Below are 22,758 nucleotides of genomic sequence, written 5' to 3' on the forward strand. Positions count from 1 at the left end.
GGGATTCACTTGAACCCAGGAGGCAGAGGTTGCAGTGAGCTGAAATTGTGCTACTGCACTGTACTAGCCTGGGTAACAGCAAGAATCCATCTCAAAAAAAAAAAAAAAAAAAGTATAGAGATGTACATCTTCTGTGCTTCTTATGGCTTCTCTAGCATTTATTGCGGGCTGTGTTTTGCTTTAATTTTCAGTACACCTTGTGACTTGCTCAGCTTGCATAGTTGATAAGCTGTAAAATTGGAATTATAACCACTTTTAATTATCTTTTTCTCTGCCTCACTCATACAGCCCCAAGGATGGGGGTATCTAACCATATATAAATTACACTAATGGTCATAGTATTTGTCAGTGAACATGTGCCTCATATTTCTTCAAGATTCAGCAAAGCCAGAATCAAAAGAGCTAAAATTAACTATGTGAGGCAAAAAGTGATACAGAGAAAGGAAAATATGGACAACTATGGTTACTTTGGCTTTTCTGTAGTCTGAGTTTTGTGTATCAGTGAATAACATCTCAGTGCTACGATATTATGCCCATGTGGTAACATTTCTCTTCAGTGTGTGGGAAAGCATGTGGCACATAAAAAGTGCTTAGTTAATTTTTACTGTAAATGTGTCGCGAGGAAATGATTCAGCTCAGGTGGTCTGGGCATTTCTTATTTGGCCTCTTTTATTCCCTTCCTCAATTTGTCATTGATATTCCATTACATAGTATTGCAAAGGTTTCTTGAGGTTATCCTTTAAACAAATTCTATTTTTAAAAAATATGGCAGCTTTTGTATCTATTGATTTTGAAATGATGTATTTTACCCACACCTTCTATGTCAGTTTCTATACTAAAATAGCTAAAATGGAAGTGTCTGCAGTTGCTGAATTTTTAGGAATAAATGAATTAAAGTATGTGTGTTAATTTTACATAGTTAGGGAGCTAGTGAACTGTTTGGTATCATTGTGACAGCTTCCACAGGCTGCATGGTGTTTGTCTGGCTTTGGGAATCCTCATATGACTTTGGCAGGTGTTGGAGTTTGGAGGCTCTTCACCACAGGAGTGCTTCTATTTCCTTTTGGAACCAAAAGGGCAGATGGTAACAGCTGGGAAAGGGAAGTGAAACGGTGAAAATGTGCCTTTTGGTATTGCTAATCCGGGTATAATGCCCTTGGCGGTTGGCTCTCAGGACTGCGCTTAGTCCCTGAGCACAAAAGTTCTTACCTTGGTTGGGGGTGGGCAGATGGTACAGGTGGATTGGAAGTGACTGTCTGATTATCATTTGGGATTGAGTCTGTTGTGTGCTGTGTAAATTTAATTTACCCCTTTGCTCTTTGTGTCGGTTGAGACCAACTGAAAAGTGATTGTTTTCAGTAAATAACCTTATGATAATACGACCCTTCATCTTGTGTGATTGAGTTTTGGGACCCAGTTTATAGGATCGAGGAAGGGTTTTACTGGGCATTTTATGTTCAGAGGTCATATCCCTGGCTTTAGTATTGAGGACTTTGAAGTTTACACATTGTCATGTTCAGCGCCCTCAGGTGCTCCTGTGCCATAGATAAGTTCCTGCACTGATAACAGTCTTTCCAGAAAAATGACTGAGGAGCTCATATTTAGTCATTCTGATTCTCAGGTATCAACTTGAACTGAAGGATGACTACATCATTAGAACTAATCGACTGATTGAAGATGAAAGGAAGAATAAAGGTGATGTGTAGGGGGGAAATAAGCTGTATTTTTCAGTTCTGCTGTAGGTTATTAGCTTCCCAAGTTGGGCCTGTTCCGTATTCTAAAAAATATAGCTTACACTTCATTGTTTCTACAAAATTACATTTTTGTAATTTTAATTTTATAAATTAAAAAAAAAATTGTCTTCACTGCCTTTTGAGAAACCTTCATGTTTAATAATTTGTATATTCACAAAGGCCAGTGATTTATCATGAATATTTTATCCAACTTTATTTCATATATTTTGATAAATCTGCAATTGTCAGGAAAGTAGCAGGAACTTACTGCCATCAAGTACGTATTCCTCCTAACCATGAGAGACTTTATTTTTCACTTACGGAAAACTTCAACTTCTCTGTCCCCTGTGACCTAGTTTCTTATTTCTTTTGCTTCTAATGTATTTTTATGCTTTATGGTATTTTTACTTGATGTATAACCTTCTGAACTCTTGTGTACATTGGCCTGAGACTATGGAAGTTGAATAATTTTTCAATCTTCAGATGTTTTACATTTCAATGTATTTCTAGGAAATTGCTGCAACAAGAAGTTGAAGTTTTGGTGGAAATTTCAAGTAGATTCTTGGGAGTAAACCAGGGTTGGGTAGTTGATGTTGACCCAGATACCCGATGTGTGGCTACTGTCTTTTTTTTTTTGTTTTAGAGATGGAGTCTTGCTCTGTTGCCCAGGCTGGAGTACAGTGGCACAATCTCGGCTCACTGCAGCCTCCGCCTCCTGGGTTCAAGTGATTCTTGTGCCTCAGCCTCCCAAGTAGCTGGGACTACAGGTGTGCGCCACCATGCCCTGCTAAATTTTGTAGAGACAGAGTTTCACCATGTTGGCCAGGCTGGTCTCGAACTCCTGACCTCAGGTGATCCGCCTGCCTTGGTCTCCCAAAGTGCTGGTATTACAGGCATGAGCCATTGTGCCCAGCCTCTTTTACTATCTTGTGGAGACTAATACTTCTTTTATGGATTAGTACCATTATGTATATAACAAATTATGGTTTGATGATATACCTACATAGACTTGTGTTAGATGAAGTGAAAACTACAAAATACTAACTACAATATAGTAACAGACAGATCTTTGTCTTCAAGGAAGTTAAGAGCTGTGAGTATTAGGGCTCTGTGCTTTGAGCAGATGGTATAACTCTGGTTAGCATGTGTAGCAAGTGGAATTTCACCACATACATGACAGTTATAGCTTCACATCACCTGTTGGGTAATAGGGTTTATTTCTTACTTGCCCCCTACCTCTGCTATTTGGATTGTGAAATAGTGGTCATTAGGTCTGACATACTGGCCATAAATACTAAATGGCTTTTGTATTCACTAGGAAAACATTATGGTGTTTAATTGGTGGGCTCTTTTTTCAGAAAAAGCTGTTCATTTGCAAGAGGAGCTCACAGCTATTAATTCAAAAAAGGAGGAACTCAATCAATCTGTAAATCGTGTGAAAGAACTTGAGGTAATTGTTAAGCATATTGGTTTTTGAAATAGATTTTAAGCAATACATGAAATTTTAGTCATACATAATTTATCCTAAGTCATCCTCTTGAGGTGTTTCGACTGCCATTTATATGGCTAAGAAGGTGATGGCTGAAGTTAATTCAACAGTTCTTAATTTCAATCAGTGTCACATAGGAAAGCGTAGATAGAGCTTTGGGTCCTGGAGTCCTGCTTAAATCCTGTCTGTGTCTCTAACTGATTGTGTGTCACTAGGGAAGTTCTGTGACTGCAGGTTCCTGAGCTGTAAACTAAGATGTTTTCCACATTATAGGGTTGTTGAGGGAATTCAGTTAGCTAACTTACGTGCCTAGTTCATAGCGGGTGGCCATTACTGTTAGTTTCTACATCAGCCTGTTCTCTCCTTCCATCAGCAGCAGGTAAAAAAATTCCTGTCATTACATTGTTATCTTACAGATTAAAACAAAATGAGGTGCATTTTTCACATATCATTGCTTCTTTACTTTTCTATTCATTCATGTGCTTGCTGTCTGAAGGATGAAGCTGGAACTTTAGGTACTTACAACATATTTTGTATATAAAATTTATTTTAGCAACTTTGACTTATGTGAGAACTTTGCAGGCTTTTGTACTCAAATATGGTATATATTATACTAAGAAAAGGGAAGCACTTCACAACATGTTACAGAATCTTTCTTTCTTTCTAGACAGAGTCTTGTTCTTTCGCCCAGGCTGGAGTGCAGTGGTGTGATCTTGGCTCACTGCAACCAACTTCCACCTCCCAGGTTCAAGTGATTCTCATGTCTCAGCCTCCTGAGTAGCTGGGATTACAGCCATGTGCCACCACGCCCAGCTAATTTTTGTATTTTTAGTAGAGATGGGGTTTTGCCATGTTGCCCAGGGTGGTCTCCTGAGCTCAAGCAATCCTCTTGCCTCAGCCTCCCAAAGTGCTACGATTACAGGCGTGAACCACCATGCCCAGCCATTTTTATCTTACCTTTTCATATTTAAAAAATATATATTGCTATGATGGGTAATTGTTGTTGGGTTCTTGGTTGCCTCTGGAAAATGGGATGATAATGTTAGAAGGACTTGCTTCATGGGATGGTGACCTATAAAACTTCTGCCTCAACTGTAGGGCAGAAGATAATTTTCGTTATTGTAGTTAGAGTCTTACTGCAGAGAGTCAGACTTCTGTCCAGTGACCTTAATTAAATTGTGACACCATGCTTAAAGGAGCCTGCCAGCTTTTACTTTTGCAGTACTGTAAAGTCATTATTCAAATGTAAATTTTCCTTTTTGAATTTTAGCTTGAATTAGAGTCTGTCAAAGCACAGTCTTTGGCAATAACAAAACAAAACCATATGCTGAATGAAAAGGTTAAAGAGATGAGTGATTATTCACTACTAAAAGAAGAGAAACTGGAGCTTCTGGCACAAAATAAATTACTTAAACAACAACTAGAAGAGAGTAGAAATGAAAACTTGCGTCTCCTAAACCGTATGCATTTTTCTTTTTTTCTGACTTGCATGTTTTAGTAACTTGTATTAGGTCAGTATTATAAAACTATGCTTTGTACTTGTATAAGGTAGGGGGGGCTTAAATTGGGAAGATTTATAAACTTAAGATTCTTGGATTAAATTTATATTCTTGGATTAAATTTTATAAATTTAATTCTTGGATTAAATTAAATTTATAAAATTAAGATTCTTGGATTAAACTCTGCAAACCTGCTTTAGGTGGTATCAAGGCTTCCCTTGCCCTCTCACTGGTGGCCAGTGGGGACACCAGCCTCTACATACAGTAGCTCTAGGCTGGCCACTGCCTCATGGCCAAGTGAGGTCATAGTGCCTGTGATGACCTCCCACCTCCCTCTCTCCAGTGCTGAGAATTTCTCCCTCCCCTGATTCCCAAGGCCCAAGGAGCGCTAACAGTGTGGCTCTGTTACTAGCCCAGGGAACTCCACCATCCTTTGTGCATACCCTGAATAAGTCAACCTTTATTAAAGGGTTCTTAGATGACCTTGACTGTGACAGCCATCTGCCTTCTGCTTGGATCCCAACTGCTGCTGTCAGATGCCCAGATCATATTGGATCCCAGGGCTGTCATCAACAGTTAGACCAGAGAGAGAGCTCCTTCTGTGCATGGTAGAGGAGAGAAACAGGCTTTCAGGTTAATTTGAGGATTTGAAAGAGTTCTTTTACTTGGAGTAGGGCTCCAAGGGTAATAAAGTTTGCATTAACATGCACTAAATTCTTTTGTTGTGAAATTTGAGAGTCAGGATTGCTCTGAGCTCATTTAATAGACTTATTATCATATTTATTGCGTGAGTACAAAGCAAAGGAACACTTTAAAACCCCTTTAACAGTTTTTGTTAAGTGAAATAAGGTTGGTAATGACTAGGATTTTTTTTTACCTTGTTAGGCCTAGCTCAGCCAGCTCCTGAACTTGCAGTCTTTCAGAAAGAACTACGGAAAGCTGAAAAGGCTATAGTGGTTGAGCATGAGGAGTTCGAAAGCCGCAGGCAAGCTCTGCATAAACAACTGCAAGATGAAGTGAGTATTGCTCTTCTTCAGTTCTAGTGTGATGCCAGTACACTTCATAGATATGTAAACTTGGCACAAGTCATACTAGTGTAAATCAGATTTATTTTAACATCAAACATTACTCTCCCAAATATGCTAAAGGTATCCTTTCTCATCTGAGAAAATTTTGCAGTGATAATATGACTTTATATTCGTAGTAGTAATAAAATGGAGAAGAAAGCAAACTCACCTAAATATAAAATTTTCTGAGTGCCTGATGGTACCCACTGTTATCTCTCGATTCTCACCCTGAGAAGTATTACAAACATTCACTGTGTCTTCTGATTTCTGCCTGCATGCCCTAGAGTTCTTTGATATGACTGAAAAAGATGGTGAAAAACTTGTTTGTTCTGCTTGTGTTTTTTTTTTATAGGGACCCTCTTGTTTACTGTCATAAAGCTTCTTGAAATTGGCAGAACAAAAAGAGTACAAACATGATAAGAGAATTTTTCCTTTTGAAGCAAGCTATGATTTGTTTTACATGGATTTCTTTTCCTATTCTGAATCTTTTCAGATTGAGCATTCTGCACAGCTGAAGGCCCAGATTCTGGGTTACAAAACTTCTGTAAAGAGGTTAACTACTCAGGTTGCCGATTTAAAATTGCAACTGAAACAAACTCAGACAGGTTAGAGATATTTTAACCCATAAATATTTTTGTGTGTATAAAGCTTCTGGTGTCTGTGAAAATGTAATGATCATAATTTATTGAATATTAATTATTGTGTTAGAGGAAAAGCCATAGAAATATGTGTCATCTTAGAAGTAAAACTCCCTATCCATTTTCATAATACCATCTGGATCATCAGCAAAAGTGATTTGCTTCATAGGTGCCTCATGGCTTGGGAGAGTCTCATGCCCCAATAGGAAAGGCATGGTGGTGACATAGAAGTCCCCACATTCATTCTAGGATTTCCTTTTTTATTTGTAACCCCAATGTTAACACCAATTCAGTAGTTTTACGGATTCCTTGATAGATATATAAATATACAGGACAAGCAGGGTGGTTTAGCAAAAAGAACATTGCCCTCAGAATCAGAGAACTGTTCTTCTTTTGGACCCCAGTTTTGAAGTTGTTTGACCTTGGGCATGTTACTTTAACTTCCTTGGGCCTCAGTCTCCTCATTTGTAATGGGGATAATAATACCTACTGAGCCATGATGAAAAAGATGAAATGAAATGGGTTTCAGTCCAGTACCTGGGACATAAAAGACACTCAGGAAATGGTTATTGGTATCATTTTATTATTGTGTCTTCACTGTGGATGCATCTCTGCCCCTTCCTACTTCGTAAGAAGGATATTGAAGTTTAGATACTTTCTTCTTCAGTTGCTTTCAAGCTCAAAGAAAGTACATACGTGTTACCAGTTCAACTAGGTCTGAGCCTTCCTCATTCCCACCTGCATTCTTTCCTTATCAGCTCCTTGCTCTCTTCTACCAGCACTTGTTTTATTTTTATCTCTACTCATTTCTACTTTTTTCTGTTCCTCATTTTCTTTCAATTCTGTTTGCAAAACTTCTCACAGCTGAAGTCGTAGCAGTCTCCTATCAATAAAAAATAGTTGAATGAGGATAGAACCCTTTCGCATGCATGTGTTGCCGAGGGCAAACTTTTTTCTTGCAGCATCACAGGGAGGCATTGCAGGAGAGTGGGGCACACGCACTGGCTTTGCATTAGGAAAGCCCAGTAGCTCTTAGACCTGCTAACCGTGTGACCCAGCCTCAGTAAGCTTTAGTTCCCCCATCTGTAAAATCGGAACAGTGAGAGTTCCTTGACCACAGTGTTGTTGTGAATGCAGGTCCTCACTTCCTTATATGAAACTCAGGCCATATGCTGTGGATTTCGCACTAGCCCTGGGAGTTCTGAACAGCATCCTATAGTAAAACACATTAATTATTTTGCAGTCAACTGTATGAATATTCATGCTGGGATAAATAAAGATTATAAATGGGTTTACATCAGTTCAGGTCAAACTTTTCAGCCAAATGAGTTCAAGTCTGGTTAGGCTTTGCCACCAAATAAATTATGAATAAATTTTCAGTTCTCAGAGCCTTGTGGATTTCAAAATTGTGCATAATGGATTCTGAAATTATATCGTGTTACAAAAGACATATGAAGCTGTAGGTGGTATAATAAGCTCTCAATAAATGTTAGTGGTTATCATTACCATGGCTTCAGAAACTTTAACATGCAAGTTTGTCCTTATTACTTTCTTCCATTTTTCAAAAAAATAATATTCTCGAGTATATTTTCTTCTCTGCCTTGTTCACTCATTTCTGAAATTTGCTTTTTGTACCCTGCAGCCCTAGAGAATGAAGTGTACTGCAATCCAAAGCAGTCTGTGATCGATCGTTCTGTCAATGGATTAATAAATGGCAACATGGTGCCTCTCAGTGATGAGATAAGTGGGGATTTCTTGAACAGTCCTTTTAAACATGAAAAAGTTCTAGCACGTATGGTTGCATCAAGGATCACAAATTGTCCAAATGCATGGGTGGAGGGTAGTTCCCCTGATTCTGACCTTGAGTTTGTAGCCAATACTAAGGCAAGGGTCAAAGAGCTTCAGCAAGAGGCTGAACGCTTGGAAAAGGCTTTCAGAAGTTACCATCGGAGAGTCATTAAAAACTCTGCCAAAAGCCCACTAGCAGCAAAGAGCCCACCATCTCTGCACTTGCTGGAAGCCTTCAAAAACATTACTTCGAGTTCCCCGGAAAGACATATCTTTGGAGAGGACAGAGTTGTCTGTGAGCAGCCTCAAGTGGGCACACTTAAAGAAGAAAGGAATGACGTCTTGGAAGCACTGACAGGCAGTGCAGCCTCGAGGCTCCACGGGGGCACTTCCTCCAGACGCCTCTCTTCCACACCCCTTCCAAAAGCAAAAAGAAGCCTCGAAAGTGAAATGTATCTAGAAGGTAAGCCACCCGCACAAAGGGTTGTGGGGTGCTCTGGAGTTGGGTAGCCACCCTGCCCACGACACGGGTTGCTGTGAGGGTCACCGGGCCAGAGTGGCAAGGTCTGCTGTTTGCTTGGCACACAGAACTGTTTAGAGAGTGATAGTCGCCTTTCCTTTGCTGCCTGTTGGTTTCATGCATTTTATTATTGCCACTGCAATTTAATTTAGTGCTTGAATCATTAGTTTTGTGGATCTTATGCATCATAGTTGGCTTTTTGTGAGGATAACAGTTTATTTTCAAACTAATAGAGCTCTTTAGAAACCACGTTGGTATCTTCTCCATGCAATTGATAATATTCTTTCCTTGGTTCTTTCTGCACCTTAGGTCTGAGCAGATCACACGTTGTTTCCCCCAGTCCTTGTCCTGACAGAATGCCCCTACCATCACCCACTGAGTCTAGGCACAGCCTCTCCATCCCTCCCGTCTCCAGCCCTACGGAGCAGAAAGTGGGGTAAGTATAATGTTCTGATTGATTAGCTTCAGCTGAATCATGTTATTTGCTGTATCAGCCTTCACTTTTTTTACTGGGTTTTTTTTTTTGGAGATAATTATTATAGATCATGTGGCAGTATAGAATTTGCAATCAGATTGCAAAATGATGTGTCATTTTTGAGAATCATCTAAATTACCTGGAGGGAAAAAGATTGTTTTTAGCAAATAAGTGAATAATGCTTATTTGCTAAACTTGATATATGGACCATGCAATCTGGTGTAAATAAGCATCTTCCTGGTTCTGTGAATAGACTTGGTTTATTAAGATAAAAAACAAATGTACAAAATCTGAAAGCAAACAAATGGAGGTTATTTCTAAAGTTGGAACAATTTTACACATCATTAAAAAGTCATTTAAAAATATTTTGGCATTGAAATATAAACAGATAAGGTTCTGACCTGCATATCATTGAAATAAATTCAAATGTGGTAGTGGGCTCTGGAGTAGAGTATGATTGTTGAAACAGGAAGGAGTGGATGTTTTTAGAAACAGGCCACTGGGTCAGCCAGGCTGTGATTTGAGTGATGAGCAGACTCCTACCCATACCTGGGCCCCACAGCAGAGAGAACTGACTCCTTAGTTCTGGGCTCCAGCCTGGGCATCTGCATGTTAATGTAGTTCTCTGCCACATGGGCCTGTCATGGTCCTAAAGCTTTTTTTTTTTTTTTTTTTTTTTTTTTTTGGTGATAAGCCAAAAGGATAAGACACACACATGCTGAATTAGGGCACTTTGCTCACTCAAGGTTGTGGTATTGCATCTTCAGCTGGTTCATGCTGATAGTATGCAGAATTTTTTTTCAGAAATGTTTTATGGTTATTTCCTAGGAATAGCATTCAGAGTACAACATTATTCTTTATTAACAACTGTAGTATCTACTTCACAGCATGAAATAGTTACAAGGAGTAACTGAGTAAACAGGTATTAATTGCTGAGAACAATGCCTAGTGGTGGTGGTGAGGTGGAGCTATTCTTTACAAGACAAAGAGAAAAGGAATTTTGCAGAGCCTTTTCTTGAGTCACAAAAGGCTTTTTGTCACCTTGTGCTCTTTGGTTTTCCATTATTAAAACTTCACATTCATGAATTTTATCCTTCCAATCTAGTCTTTATCAAAGACAAACTGAACTTCAGGACAAAAGTGAATTTTCAGATGTGGACAAGCTAGCTTTTAAGGATAATGAGGAATTTGAATCATCTTTTGAATGTAAGTTCAAATATAAGTATCAGTTTTTATAAGTTGAAAATCTAGAAAGCTTAGTTTTGGTGAAATGTATCCATTGGTTTAAAAAGAAAAGCAGTTACAAATTGGGTCATTATTATTTTGTGATACAACCACAAGTACAGATGTATCACCTCATTTTTCTCTCATGAAGATTTTCATGCATGTGTCTGTTTACTTTTTAAAAATTTCAGTATGACTAATAATTTCAGAGTTTGAGCTAATTTTTTAGCTTATAAATGAACTATTAACATCAGATTTTAAATAATTATCAGATTTTAAATAAGTGATTTTTCTTAATTTATTTTTACCTTTTTATAGAATACAATGTTTATTTATATTTTTTTTGACATGGAGTCTGTCTGTGTTGCCCAGGCTGGAGTACAGTAGTCTGACCTTGGCTCACTGCAACCTCCCTCCTCCTCCCAGGTCCAAGCGATTCATCTACCTCAGCCTCCCAAGTAGCTGGGACCGCAGGCACACACCACCACACCCAGCTAGTTGTTTTGTATTTTTAGTAGAGATGAGGTTTCACCATATCGGCCAGGCTGCTCTTGAGCTCCTGACCTCAAGTGATCCGCCCGCCTCGGCCTCCCAAAGTGCTGGGATTACAGGCATGAGCCACCGTGCCTGGCGTAAGGATGTTATTTTCTAAATTTACTGATTCTGTTGATTGCCTCAGATTTACAAAACCTCATTTTTAGTAAAAGAATGGAGATAAAAGAATATTAAGAGTCCAGAAACTCGTGTCCTGGCTATGGCTCTGCCTTAGACTGTCTCACTTTGTAGCCACTTTGTAAGTGTAAAATAAGCATGTAGAGCCTATCATCTCTAAGGTTCTTTCTTTATATTTGTATATAAGCTGTTGGTTAGCCTTGTAAACTTCATCTTCAAATCTGAAAATGTAATATTTTGAACAGTTAAATGAGAGGGCTTGGTAAATTTTGTGAATATTTGTTAAAGTCTTTGTGTTAAATCATTGATAGTTTAATGGAATTCAAATGATTATCAGCAAGCCAATTGAATTCTTCACTGTCACTGGGTTGATTTTCCTGTTGGGTAACGAATCTAATTTTGTAAACAAAGTTAATTCTTTCAAGTACAAAAACACTCTGACAAGCAAATACGTTGGCAAGTGGTTATGTTGGGAACTTCATGGAATCCTGTTAGGAAAGGGCGCACCCAGTTACTTTGGCTTCAGTTCCCGTTCTCCAGTCAGTTGCCCCCACACTGCACTGCCCTTCTTTGTCTTGGTGTTATTATTAAGGACTCATGGGATAATTGTTTGTGCCTCATGCAGCTGCAGGGAACGGGCCAAGGCAGTTGGAAATGGATGGGCTCTCTCCTGCCGGGGATATGCCTCATGTGGATGCTGCTGCAGCTGCTGTGCCCCTCTCATATCAGCACCCAAGTAAGTTCTTTTTTTGAACTAACAGTCAGCAGGGTCGCATACTAAATACCAGTCTGTGTGCTCTGTGAATTATTTCATGTATCACTGAAGTCTTCTTGTAGGTGTAAATTAGTCAAAATCTTGGGTTGGGGAGTTATAGTGGCATTATATTGTTAACAACATTTCTGAAGTAATTCCCACGTGAACATGTAAAGACGGTGCTGAGGAAAGGACACGTTGGAAGAAAAGGCTTCTCATTTAGCTTCTCAGGCCAGTTGCTTAAAAAGTGTTTTCATTAACTCTTCAGTGCCTGGAATAGTAGTTGGACTTTTCTCCAAGACTCTTCTACAAAAACTGTTCCATGGGGACCTTATCATTTTGGGAAATCACCGTGAAAAATTGAAGTAATAATTAACTCCTATCATATATCTTTAATGTGATTGTAACATTTAAATATTATTTATTTTTCTATCTACTTGTTTCCTTTGTGTCATAAGAAATTAGGACAGAAAAACTTTGTATTTCAATCTTCGGAAAAGCTATGACACCAAGTTAGCTTAGCACTAGAGGAAAACTGGCCATCAGACTTCTCTTGTCTGGCCCACTTCCTCTTTCCTCTTCTCCAGATTACCTACTTCCCTCACTGGGGGTGAAGGGAGATGGCAAGAGAGCCGTGGGAGCTTTGTGCTTTGTTCCAGGGCTCAGCCAACAGCCAGGTCCTTTTCTTCTTGGACCAAGTGTTTAATCCTCAAAGCTGAAAGGAATTTTCTCAAGTAAAGCCACCTCTTAGTCCCTCCCAAACATTGGAAAAACATCATACCCAAAACATACCCAAAACCCGTTAGCAGTTTCTTGATTTTACTCATGGTACTCAGGAACGTATAAAATTACTGAAAGAGGCAAGAGGTTTTGAGAGGGTTGATTTTGCTGATTCCAGAGTAAATCTGCTTTGGAAAGTGTTCAGTGAGACTTGATCTAGAGCCTTCTCTCTGCTGGGCACTTTGCTCAGGGCTGAGCCTGTAGCTCAAGCCCTCACCTTCCTGGATTTCTAGTAGGGGAGGCAGATAGTCAGCAGGCCATCACCCAGGACCGCAGCAGGGAGGGAGGGAGTAGGGGCCGCGGCCACAAGAGGGAGTGTCTACAGGCACCCATTTGGCACAGACCTGAGCGAGGGAATACAAATAATGTGATAGGATAAGGGAAATCAGCTGAGTAACTAGGTGTTCTGCCACTGAGATGCAACATAGATTATAATATTGGCTTTAAAAATTATTAAGCAGCATGGTGAGTGACATTTTGGTTATTGAGAAATTGTTATATTTGTCATTTCACCTCTTCATCTGGGCACAAAGGGAATTCAAAAAGTCTGAAATCTGGTGTCTCAGAGGTGCCCCGTGGACATACTTCCTTTCTTTCCCCTTGTGTCCAAGAGGTTTCTGTATACTACCCTGCAACTACCAAATATACACCAGAGCAGAGAAGCAGCTCACTCTTCCTCTTTATTTTGTAATTGGTGCTTAAACAACATTCCTATTTTGAGATTACTATTCCATATAAGAGAGCGATCTTGTTTAGGAGTAACCATTTTTTCTTCTAGCAAGGAGGAAGTTGCATTTCTGCCTGTGGAAATGATCAACTATCTCCTCTGGTATTTTAATTTCATGAGAAGGATTCAGAAGAGATGCGGGGAGAGAGAGAAGAAACTGTGTTGCTTCTCTCCTATTGGTAAAACTCAGTTCCTGCTGATCGCTTTAGAACAAGGCACAGCAAAAAGGTTCAAAGTCCTCTGCTGAACCTATGAATTTTTCTGCTTATTAGCATTGCTTGGGTTAAAAAAAAAAAAAATGTAGGTTATGGGTCAGAGCCAGAAGAGAAAGGTCAGCATAATTGTCTCTGGGATTGGGGTCTAATTAAACTTTTGAGATGTAGGGACCTGTGCCAAGATGCAGAGAGAACAGACAAGTAATTAAAATATGGGCCTTGCCTGGAAGGAATAGAAGTGGAAGAAACAAATATGTGTAGTTTTTGACAAAGCAGGTACAAGATATCCTGCAAGTAAGATGCTGGAGTGGTTACTTGTCACTTCACGAATAAGGAGGAGGTGGCATTTCAGTTGGGTCTTGAACAGCATTTCAGACTTTGTGAGAGCAAGGGAGTGCTACAGACTGAGGAGACAGTGAGGGTGAATGCTGAGCAAGGAAGATACAGCCATGGCCAGGCCCCAGTGAGTGGGTTGGTACAGATGAAATATTTCTAGTACAAAGTTGGTGGTGATGTAGGAAATCAGTCTGGAAAGAAAAGGGCAGATTGTCAGAGCCTGGACTACCATGGCATTGGACTCAGAGTGGAGATGCTGCACACACAGCAGATCCACATCTTCCTGTCAGGAAATGACTGGTGCAGATGACCACAGGTTGTTGGAAGGCAGAGACCGGCTTCAGGGAGAGCCTTGACTGAGCTGTTTCAGTAGTCCAGGAAGATGGTGAGAAGGGCCCCTGTTGCAGCCACAGGACAGGGAGTGTGAACCTGCAAGCGCTGGTGGCTGAGTGGTTGGAGGGTAGAAAGAGTATGATCGAAGGACTGGGACGATCACGCTCAGGACAAAGCTGGTGCTGTGGGGTTTCCACATGCGGATCACAGGGAACTATCAGAAATGTGGACATGAGGCTAGGGAAAGAGATCAGGAGTAGAGGAAAAGATATGGAAAGGATCCATATACAAGTGATCGCTAAAACCCAAGGAAGGGCTGCTGTCAGTTTGGAGGAAGTGGGGAATGAGCAGTGAGATGGCTGGAATGGCCGGTGGGGGGAGGGCAGTGGTGTGATTTCTGTTCTGTTTTGTTGGGGTAGGACAGACTTGAGCATCTTTATGGGAGTAAGACTTCTAAAACTACTGTGTACAGAAATAGGGATTAATGGCTCAGTCAGGGTCCTAAAGATAGGGGAGGGATTACAATCAAAGGCAGAGGCAGAAATGCAGGGTTTGCCTTGGAAAGGAGGGAGGAGATCTGTGAAGAAGATGAGAGCATGTGACATGGAGGGAGGACAATTGGAGTTGGTCATGGTGAGGATGACTTGTTATTTGTCTTAGCCAAGTGAAGTAGGGTGCAGTTCAAGGAGTGGGGTTGGGGGCTTGAAGTGAGTGAAAATGAAACAGTGACTTGAAGCAGGTCACAGAGTCAACTAAAAGCCAAGCAGAGTCTCCGTGGGTCTTGGCAAGGGCTTCTGCAGACTGGTCCTGCATTCATTTGAACAGTCTGATACTGGAAGCTACTCTTTATTTTCTGTCCTATTAGGTGTAGATCAGAAACAAATTGAAGAACAAAAGGAAGAAGAAAAAATACGGGAACAGCAAGTGAAAGAACGAAGGCAGAGAGAAGAAAGAAGGCAGAGTAATCTACAAGAAGTTTTAGAAAGGGAACGAAGAGAACTAGAAAAACTGTATCAGGAGAGGGTAATAAGTATGACTTGATTTTCTGTACTGGTTGCTCCGTTGTACACCTTTCGTAAGTACATTGAGCTCAGGGAGGGGAGTCAATTGGTGTACAAAGTCAGAGGAACGGCAGGTGCCTTAAAAGGCATCCCTGTCCTCTCCTGGTCTTACAGACGGTGAGAAAGGCTGCACAGAATGTGCAGCTTAGGAGTTTTGTAGTAAAGGATGGTTTTTGAAGGTAATTTTTGTACATTCTCATCTGATCCTTAAAACAAGCCTGTAAAAAAGGTAGACTGTGCTTTGCTGCAGAACTTTGCTTTGAAAACAGGGTTTAAAGAAGAGGCTGTCAGTGTCAGCTAGCTGGGACTAGAACCCAAGGGAGGAGATGGCTGCCAGTCCATGGTTGCTTCCAGGGGCACACATTCCCTTCCTCCTTCCTCTAGTTCTCTTCTTGCCTTCTGTGTCCCGATTCTGGTCCTAGCAGATGGATTACTCTGTCCACTTAACATGCCTGCTAAGTCTTGCTTTAATTACTCTAACATATGAATGTTCCTTGGACTTCTGGTTAATTCAAGTCTAAAGCACAGGACACTTGCCGATTAATACCTTCCTTGAGATGACATATTTGTCTTCCTTTGATGATAGCAATGACTTCAATTTTAAAAATTAGTCCTCTGGCACACAGGCTATACTTCAAGGATCGGGATTAATATTAGTGCATTTTTAAAATACATAAAGTGTTACAAATATATTTGTGTATTTTCTGTTTTGGTGCCTATTTTATAGAGGATGATTGAAGAATCACTGAAGATTGAAATAGAAAATGAATTAGAAATGGAAAATGAATTAGAAATGAGTAATCAAGAAATGAAAGACAAATCTGCTCACAGTGAAAACCCTTTAGAGAAATACATGAAAATCATCCAGCAGGAGCAAGACCAGCAGTCAGCAGATAAGGTGCCAGTGCCATGGACAGGGCAATCTGTGGGTGGGGGACATCCAGGGCTTCCGTGGTTTAACTTCTTGGGATGGGAATCCATCTTCTCCATTGAAGACAAAAAGGTGAAAAGTATAGAAAATCCAAAGTTCAAATGGAACCTTGAGTCTTTTAAATATTCTACTCTTTTGACAAAAACTCATAGCTTTTTTGCTTAAGGTAAAAGATTTAAGAGGTTTTAAAAGTTGGGGTGGCTCATTAAGAACAATGAAGAAAAGATCTATCATATAACAAATGCATTAGTACTGACATTAATATTTTATGTAAGTCTGTAGTAATATGGGTGTTAAATGCATACCCTATAGTTTATTTTGATGTGCTTGCTAAATTTCATGTTTAAAAGTCACCTCTTTTTTAGACTTTTAAATTACATATATATTTCAAAAATGGTTCTTAGAGAAAAGTATTTCATAAAATTAATGCATATCTAATTTCAAAATTTTCCACCCCCTCCATGTAATCAGAGCTCAAAAAAGATGGTCCAAGAAGGCTCCCTAGTGGACACGCTGCAATCTAGTGACAAAGTTGAAAGGTACGTGTTTTCCCTACATACTGTTTCATACACAAACTGTTAATTGCTCATTTTGTCAGCCAAGAGAAACGGTTAGATGTTTGAGATTGCCTGTAAGAAGTTATTGAATCAGTCAAAATTACTGACTATAAAAACGATTGAGTTTTTTAACTTGTGAAATTGATCCTGATATAAATTGTAAGCTAGGGCAGAAACCCCCCAGGGAAGGAATTGAGAACATTATGAAGATAGCAAATAAACTTGACACAAAATTTTACATTTTAATTTTTGTCTTTCCCTAATTTAGTTTAACAGGCTTTTCTCATGAAGAACCAGATGACTCTTGGTAACCATGTTTGCTGCCCAGCTTCTAACTTACATACCATGAGAAGTTACATAACATTTACTCCTTTGTAAATGTTTCTCTATCATCAGACAAAACTCAATAAAAATGTGTGTAATCCAGTGTGGGTTTTTTTTTTTTTTTTTTTCATAATTTTGATACCACAGTGTGTGAACCAAGAATAATCTAGTCACGTGAAACCTCTTCTCCAGTCATAGTATTTCTCATTCATTATAATAAAAGGAACTGGCTTTTAACCTCATTTTTACCTTAAATTTTTAAATGAGTATATCTATCTTATTGGTCAACTCCAGGCCTACATTTTGGAAGTTTAAGCTGTGTTCTTTTCTCTCCAAAGTTGGGCTGCTACCTGTAAAACAGGTTATTTTTCTCAGCATACTCCTGTTTTGTCCCTGAACATAAAAACAGATTTTTCTAGGCATTAGAAATAGTAAGATATTGCCTCTGGTCTTTACTTTTGACATCTGTGGTTTGAATGTATGTGTCCCTCCAAAATTCATATGTTGGAATTTAAACCCCCCCAGTGTGATAGAATTAAGAGGTGGCACCTTTCACAGGTGACTAAGACTGGGATTAGTGACCTTATAAAAGGGCTCAATGGAACTAGTGAGGCCCTTTTGCCCTTCCACCATTTGAAGACACTGCATTGGTCCCCTCTGGAGAACACAGCAACAAGGCACCATCTTGGAAGCAGAGACCGGGCCTTCACCAGACATCCAACCTGCCAGTGCCTTGATCTTGGACTTCCCAGCTTCAAACGGTAAGAAACACATTTCTGGTCTTTATAAGTCACCCAGTCTAAGTTATTTTGTTATAGTGGCAGGAACAGACTGAGATAGCATCTTTATTATGGAATCTTTGGTCCTCATACTTAATGAATGGGCTTCAAGTATTTCGTTTGTTTTTAAATGAATGGGCTCCTTCCCTATAATTGACTTTATTTTCATCTCTTAAAGGTCAAGTTTTACAAGTCAGAACTGGAAAAAAATCTCTACTCAACCCTCTAAAGGGTCCTAGGTTTTGTGGCAGGATCACTGTGGATAATTAAGAGGCTGCTTGTGGTTTTATCTAACCATTATTTTAGTTTCCTCTGTTGACTCATGTGACTTAAATAATTGCACAAAATGCCACTTAAACAGAAGATACTAAGTAGGGTGACAAATAGCACACGAATTGAGCTCCTGATTGTTCTCCTGCCATGCGTGAACAAAGGGTGATGATCTAGAATCAGCACCTCATTTAGGAATGGCCATGTGTCAACAGTGACACAGGCTGGGCCTCACTAAGAAAGGTCAGATGCACAGAATCCAAATGCATAATCATGTTGACAGATAAGAGTTTAAACAGATTATAAAATAAAATCCTAAGTAACGTATTTAGCTCTGCTACTCTAGAGAGTCAACCGTTAGAACTAGGTTTTTTTATATTCCAGAATAAATCAATAGACTTTTGTACCTTTGGTTTGAAAAATAACTACACACATGCTCTTATTTTGTTTCTACTTTGCCCAAGTTTAAGCCTCGTTGATCCTATAGGTAGATGGCATTTATTTGTTGAAAAACTACTCAGAAAAATTCTTACTTTACACAGAGAACTACAGAAGTGCTAGTGGCACTTTTATGCCCAATACAGCCCAGTGGATTATATAATATTTTCTTAAATTGCTGAAAAGATTTTTGCCAGAAATAAACCAAGTAGCACTCACAGACTTGATTTCCATACCAATGTGAAATCTTGACTATGCACATTATTCAAAAGTGACACCATACTGAGGACAAAGATAGGATTTATGTATGGTAAAAAGGCAAGTGAATGAAGCTATAATTTTATTTCATTACTCTTAGTACATCCACAACTATTTCCACCTAAATAGATATTTAAAATAAGCATACACAAGTATCGACTATTATCTACAAATATTTATTGTAACACTTGAATAGAACTACAGGAAGCCCTTGGCACTGATAGAAAATATTGATTCACTGTTAGGTTACAAAAATTTATACATAGCAAAATTTAATGCTCTTTACATAAAAAATATTAGACTACTTAAACAAAACTTCCAAAAATTCCTGGTAATAGCTACCAGAATTAGAAAAGTAAAATTAGGCTTTAGACACTGCCTCTTCTAGAACACTGGACTCTGACAGCACCTCCACTGCTGGAAATAATAGTTAAATCTGTCATGCAACAGGAAAACAAAACACTAAGCTATTTTGGAACAACTGTTCTACAAAGAAGAGAGCTTCTCTTAATTAAAAAAAAAAATCCCAAATAGGCATTTTTAGGCATTAACCAAAAAAAGAATCCAAATGAAATATTATACTTGATGTTCAATTTTAATAGCATCTTAATAAAGGTATGCTTCCTTTCATTTGAATACATTTCTGCACATGTATATGTTATAAAATCCAGGAAACAGCCAAACCACAAGTTAACTCTTAACAATGAATATACATAGTTAACCCTATAGTAAGCAGCCCCTTTGAAAAGCACTGATGCACCCAACAGTTAATATGAATCATTTCATAAAGAACAACACAAAGTTTACCATCACTAATACCCAGTACCTACAGTCACTTAATGTTCTGGAACACAATAATGTAGAAGGCAGGTTTCTTTTGAAAATGGCTTAAACTCAAGCAGTTTTCTTGCTGAACATCAAACTTTATTCCAGGAAACTAAGATTTAGATAAGAAAAAATGTAATACCAACCCTAATTTAAATTACTTAAGTATTCAAGTCTGTAAAAGCAGGAGGTTAGAGGTCTGTGGTCAGTTTGCAATTAGGTTTTACATAGTTGGTATGAAACTGTAAACTTAGTATCCAGACCACTGAAAAATGGTTTAGAATGGTGGTCATTTTAATAAGGTAACACTTCTTAATTAAAAACATTTATGGAACAAAATTCTGTGAAAGATATTTGGGTCTCTAGTTATGATATAAATTCTTAGAAATTCAAAGCAAATACTCATTAAGGCAGAGCTGACATTTCCCAAGAATAATGAAAATTGAATCAGTATTTTGTTAAAATGAAATCTGTTACAAAATTGCTTCTGGAAAGCTTGTCAATGAGTCCAGAATCCAGATTGTTTAATAGTAGGGTCAGCAGAATTGTAGCTAATTTTAGCATTATTGAAAAATATATTTCTGATTGACTCAGGAAATTAAAGGGTCCTGGACTTGGGAGGGAAAAGCTAATTTGAAAAGTCAGTCATAAGAATCACATTATCTTTGATCCAAAGCTTAATAAATGTCAGCTGTCAGAAATGGAACTTTACATCAATTCCATTTTATTTTCCATGTAGATAACACTTATTTGAGGACAGATGGCATATATATGAATTTATGGTGTTACCCCTTGATGCTGGCATGTCACAGGTCCCTATCAAGGGGTGTGACATATTCCATTAGTGTCTTGGTAGAATTGCCCTAGCAATAAATGTGAACATGCCACCACAGATTCCCAAAGTGTTGCCTTTTAAAATGGCTAACATGAAACCTCCAATATTTGTTCTAAAGAAAAAGATTTACCCACTGGAAGGTTTTCCTAGAGATACATCCCAGCAGCTTGAGACAGACAGTGAAGTGTTTGTACATCTACATTAGTTTGGTGGGATACACATCTGTACTGCAGAGCAGCTGTCTGATGATTTGTCAGAGCTGTAAATACGTCGGTCGAAACACTCTGGCAAATATTTATGTGTAAGAATTGAGTTGTTCTTTTGACCGAGACTGGATATCTTGCAGTTCCTGTTCTTCCTTTGCTTTGATATCCTGGTAAGCCTGCATTTTGCTCGCATCCTTTAAGTAAGCCCAGTTAGAAGACAGTATCATGAGGAAGTGGATCTGGAAGAGAAGGGTGAGCATGATGGCTAGTGAGCATGTGAGAAGGCAAAGCGAGGCGCTAGTTAGATTAGACGGACTTGACTTTAAAGGGGGCGAAGGTTATTCTGTATTAATACTCGCTCTACTAGCAGAGCTGTCAAATCCTGAAAGCATGCTCTACTAGTTGGCTTCGCATTAAAAGGCTGAAGAAAAGTTAGTACACAAACATAGTGAACTGGAAAAAAATGGCCAAAGGTATTGTTAAGAAAAAGCAAAAATGAAATACAAGAGGGTGTTTTTGGTTTTTTTTTTTAACCATTTTGAGAGTAATTTTAAAGATTGATGCGGAAGTTCGGGAGCACATTGTATAGTTGAAATAAGTGTAGTGTGTGCAAAGACATTTTCTACCTGTAGATAAATCAATTCCCCCAAAGGCCTAAAAGCATGAACAATGTTTATTTTGAGTAAATAATTAAACTACATATTTAACATGGAAAAAATTAAGTGAATGTCAAAACCAAAATTAAGAACTATAAGCAAAGCATGCAGTCTCTGTTAACAAAATTTAGTTGTGAAACTACACTTTTCATTTTGTAAATGCCATTTCATTTCATAAAATGCAAAAATCCTCAGTATCATTCTTTACACTTGATGCGGCAAACACTTCTTTCCTATTTTCCTTGTATTTCCTGCAAAATAAATCTACATCTCAAGTTCCTTATAGTTCATACTTCCTTCTCAACATATTTGAGACCTTCAGGTCCAGGCCTAGTTTCTCTTCCCGTTAAAATCTTACATGCAGCTTGAGAACTAGCTATGAGGAAACAGTTATTACTTACCAAAACACACAATTTAAGGTTACCAATTTTGTGGGCTCTAAAGGAATGATTGTGTTGTTGGGGGGGAAAAATATCCACATATAAATCCTTTTTTTCAGAGAACTGGGTGACCTTTTTCTTCAAATTTTCATCTGGCTTATTTGAGGGTCATTTAGTAGTGAACCATGTGATCATAAAAAAATTGTTTTAAATTTAGAACATATTTGCAAAGTATTTTCCAGAAGGTGTGACAAAACAAAATCCAGATTAAATCCATTTCATCTTCAGCACTTGTTTTCATTTTCATCATTGAAACTGGTTATCAAGCAATCAAAAATAACAGAAAATGTTATTATTCCAAAGTGTTAATACTTCATTTAAAGATATTGCTCTCTAAAGTTTAAGTATGAGAACATTATTTTAAAGAGGATGCTCACCAGTGTCAGTAAATAACTGAATCCTTTTCAAAATGTGGAAATAGCCAGATCTCATTATTGTGTAATTCATGTACAGTAAGTCATCTTATTAATCTACCATGCAAGATGAGTTTACTAAAGCTATTTACAAATTACTGTAACAAAACTGCAGAAACCTAGACTCTGCTTTAGTCTGGAGTGTCAGTAATATTTCATGCTACAGAGCATAGCTCTCTAAAACTCCTTATGCAATTTAGAATTTAGTGCAGCAATCTTCCCGACTCTTAAACTTCAAAACCGCATAGTTATATGTAGTAGCCATCATGTAGATCAGCTGGTGGAAGAGAACAAAACAGGACAGTAAGATACAGGCAGTGAGGGCCAATGCCATGACACTTCTAAACTTGGGTGGGGATGGGTGCCTGCTCATAGTCTAAGGTGTTTCTTTTTTTTCCCCACTTAAAATCACGAGACAATTTTCCTATCTAGCACACACAAACTTTTTCTCATCACATATGTACAATGTAAGTCATTGGTTCTTCCCTAAGTTTATTAAAAGTACTTGGATGTGT

General features: G+C 38.6%; 2 protein-coding genes across 14 annotated transcripts in view; one reads left to right on the forward strand and one right to left on the reverse strand.

Annotated features, from left to right (window-relative positions):
* OFD1 (OFD1, centriole and centriolar satellite protein) overlaps positions 1-17,360 on the forward strand; it is a 34,752-nt gene extending 17,392 nt beyond the window's left edge. For 3 of the 6 annotated variants that reach the window (XM_025372015.1, XM_025372013.1, XM_025372014.1), the window contains 13 exons: positions 1,622-1,695; positions 3,092-3,183; positions 4,493-4,682; positions 5,607-5,737; positions 6,282-6,393; positions 8,069-8,677; positions 9,044-9,170; positions 10,315-10,415; positions 11,731-11,841; positions 15,116-15,273; positions 16,039-16,209; positions 16,714-16,781; positions 17,068-17,360. In XM_025372015.1, the coding sequence (XP_025227800.1) occupies positions 1,622-1,695; positions 3,092-3,183; positions 4,493-4,682; positions 5,607-5,737; positions 6,282-6,393; positions 8,069-8,677; positions 9,044-9,170; positions 10,315-10,415; positions 11,731-11,841; positions 15,116-15,273; positions 16,039-16,209; positions 16,714-16,781; positions 17,068-17,110 (1,987 nt within the window). In that variant the 3' untranslated portion in view covers positions 17,111-17,360. Of the gene's footprint in view, positions 1-1,621; positions 1,696-3,091; positions 3,184-4,492; positions 4,683-5,606; positions 5,738-6,281; positions 6,394-8,068; positions 8,678-9,043; positions 9,171-10,314; positions 10,416-11,730; positions 11,842-15,115; positions 15,281-16,038; positions 16,210-16,713; positions 16,782-17,067 lie in introns of all 6 variants that reach the window. The other 3 variants (XR_003117343.1, XR_003117344.1, XM_025372016.1) reach the window with 2 other exon arrangements.
* A 1,577-nt stretch (positions 17,361-18,937) lies between these two features.
* GPM6B (glycoprotein M6B) overlaps positions 18,938-22,758 on the reverse strand; it is a 170,223-nt gene continuing 166,402 nt past the window's right edge. For 5 of the 8 annotated variants that reach the window (XM_025371619.1, XM_025371615.1, XM_025371618.1 and 2 more), the window contains one exon: positions 18,938-20,973. In XM_025371619.1, coding sequence (XP_025227404.1) covers positions 20,824-20,973 — 150 coding nt within the window. In that variant the 3' untranslated portion in view covers positions 18,938-20,823. Of the gene's footprint in view, positions 22,521-22,758 lie in introns of all 8 variants that reach the window. The other 3 variants (XM_025371621.1, XM_025371620.1, XM_025371616.1) reach the window with 1 other exon arrangement.

The sequence above is a fragment of the Theropithecus gelada genome, chromosome X (assembly GCF_003255815.1).
Source record: "Theropithecus gelada isolate Dixy chromosome X, Tgel_1.0, whole genome shotgun sequence".
Lineage (NCBI taxonomy): Eukaryota > Metazoa > Chordata > Mammalia > Primates > Cercopithecidae > Theropithecus > Theropithecus gelada.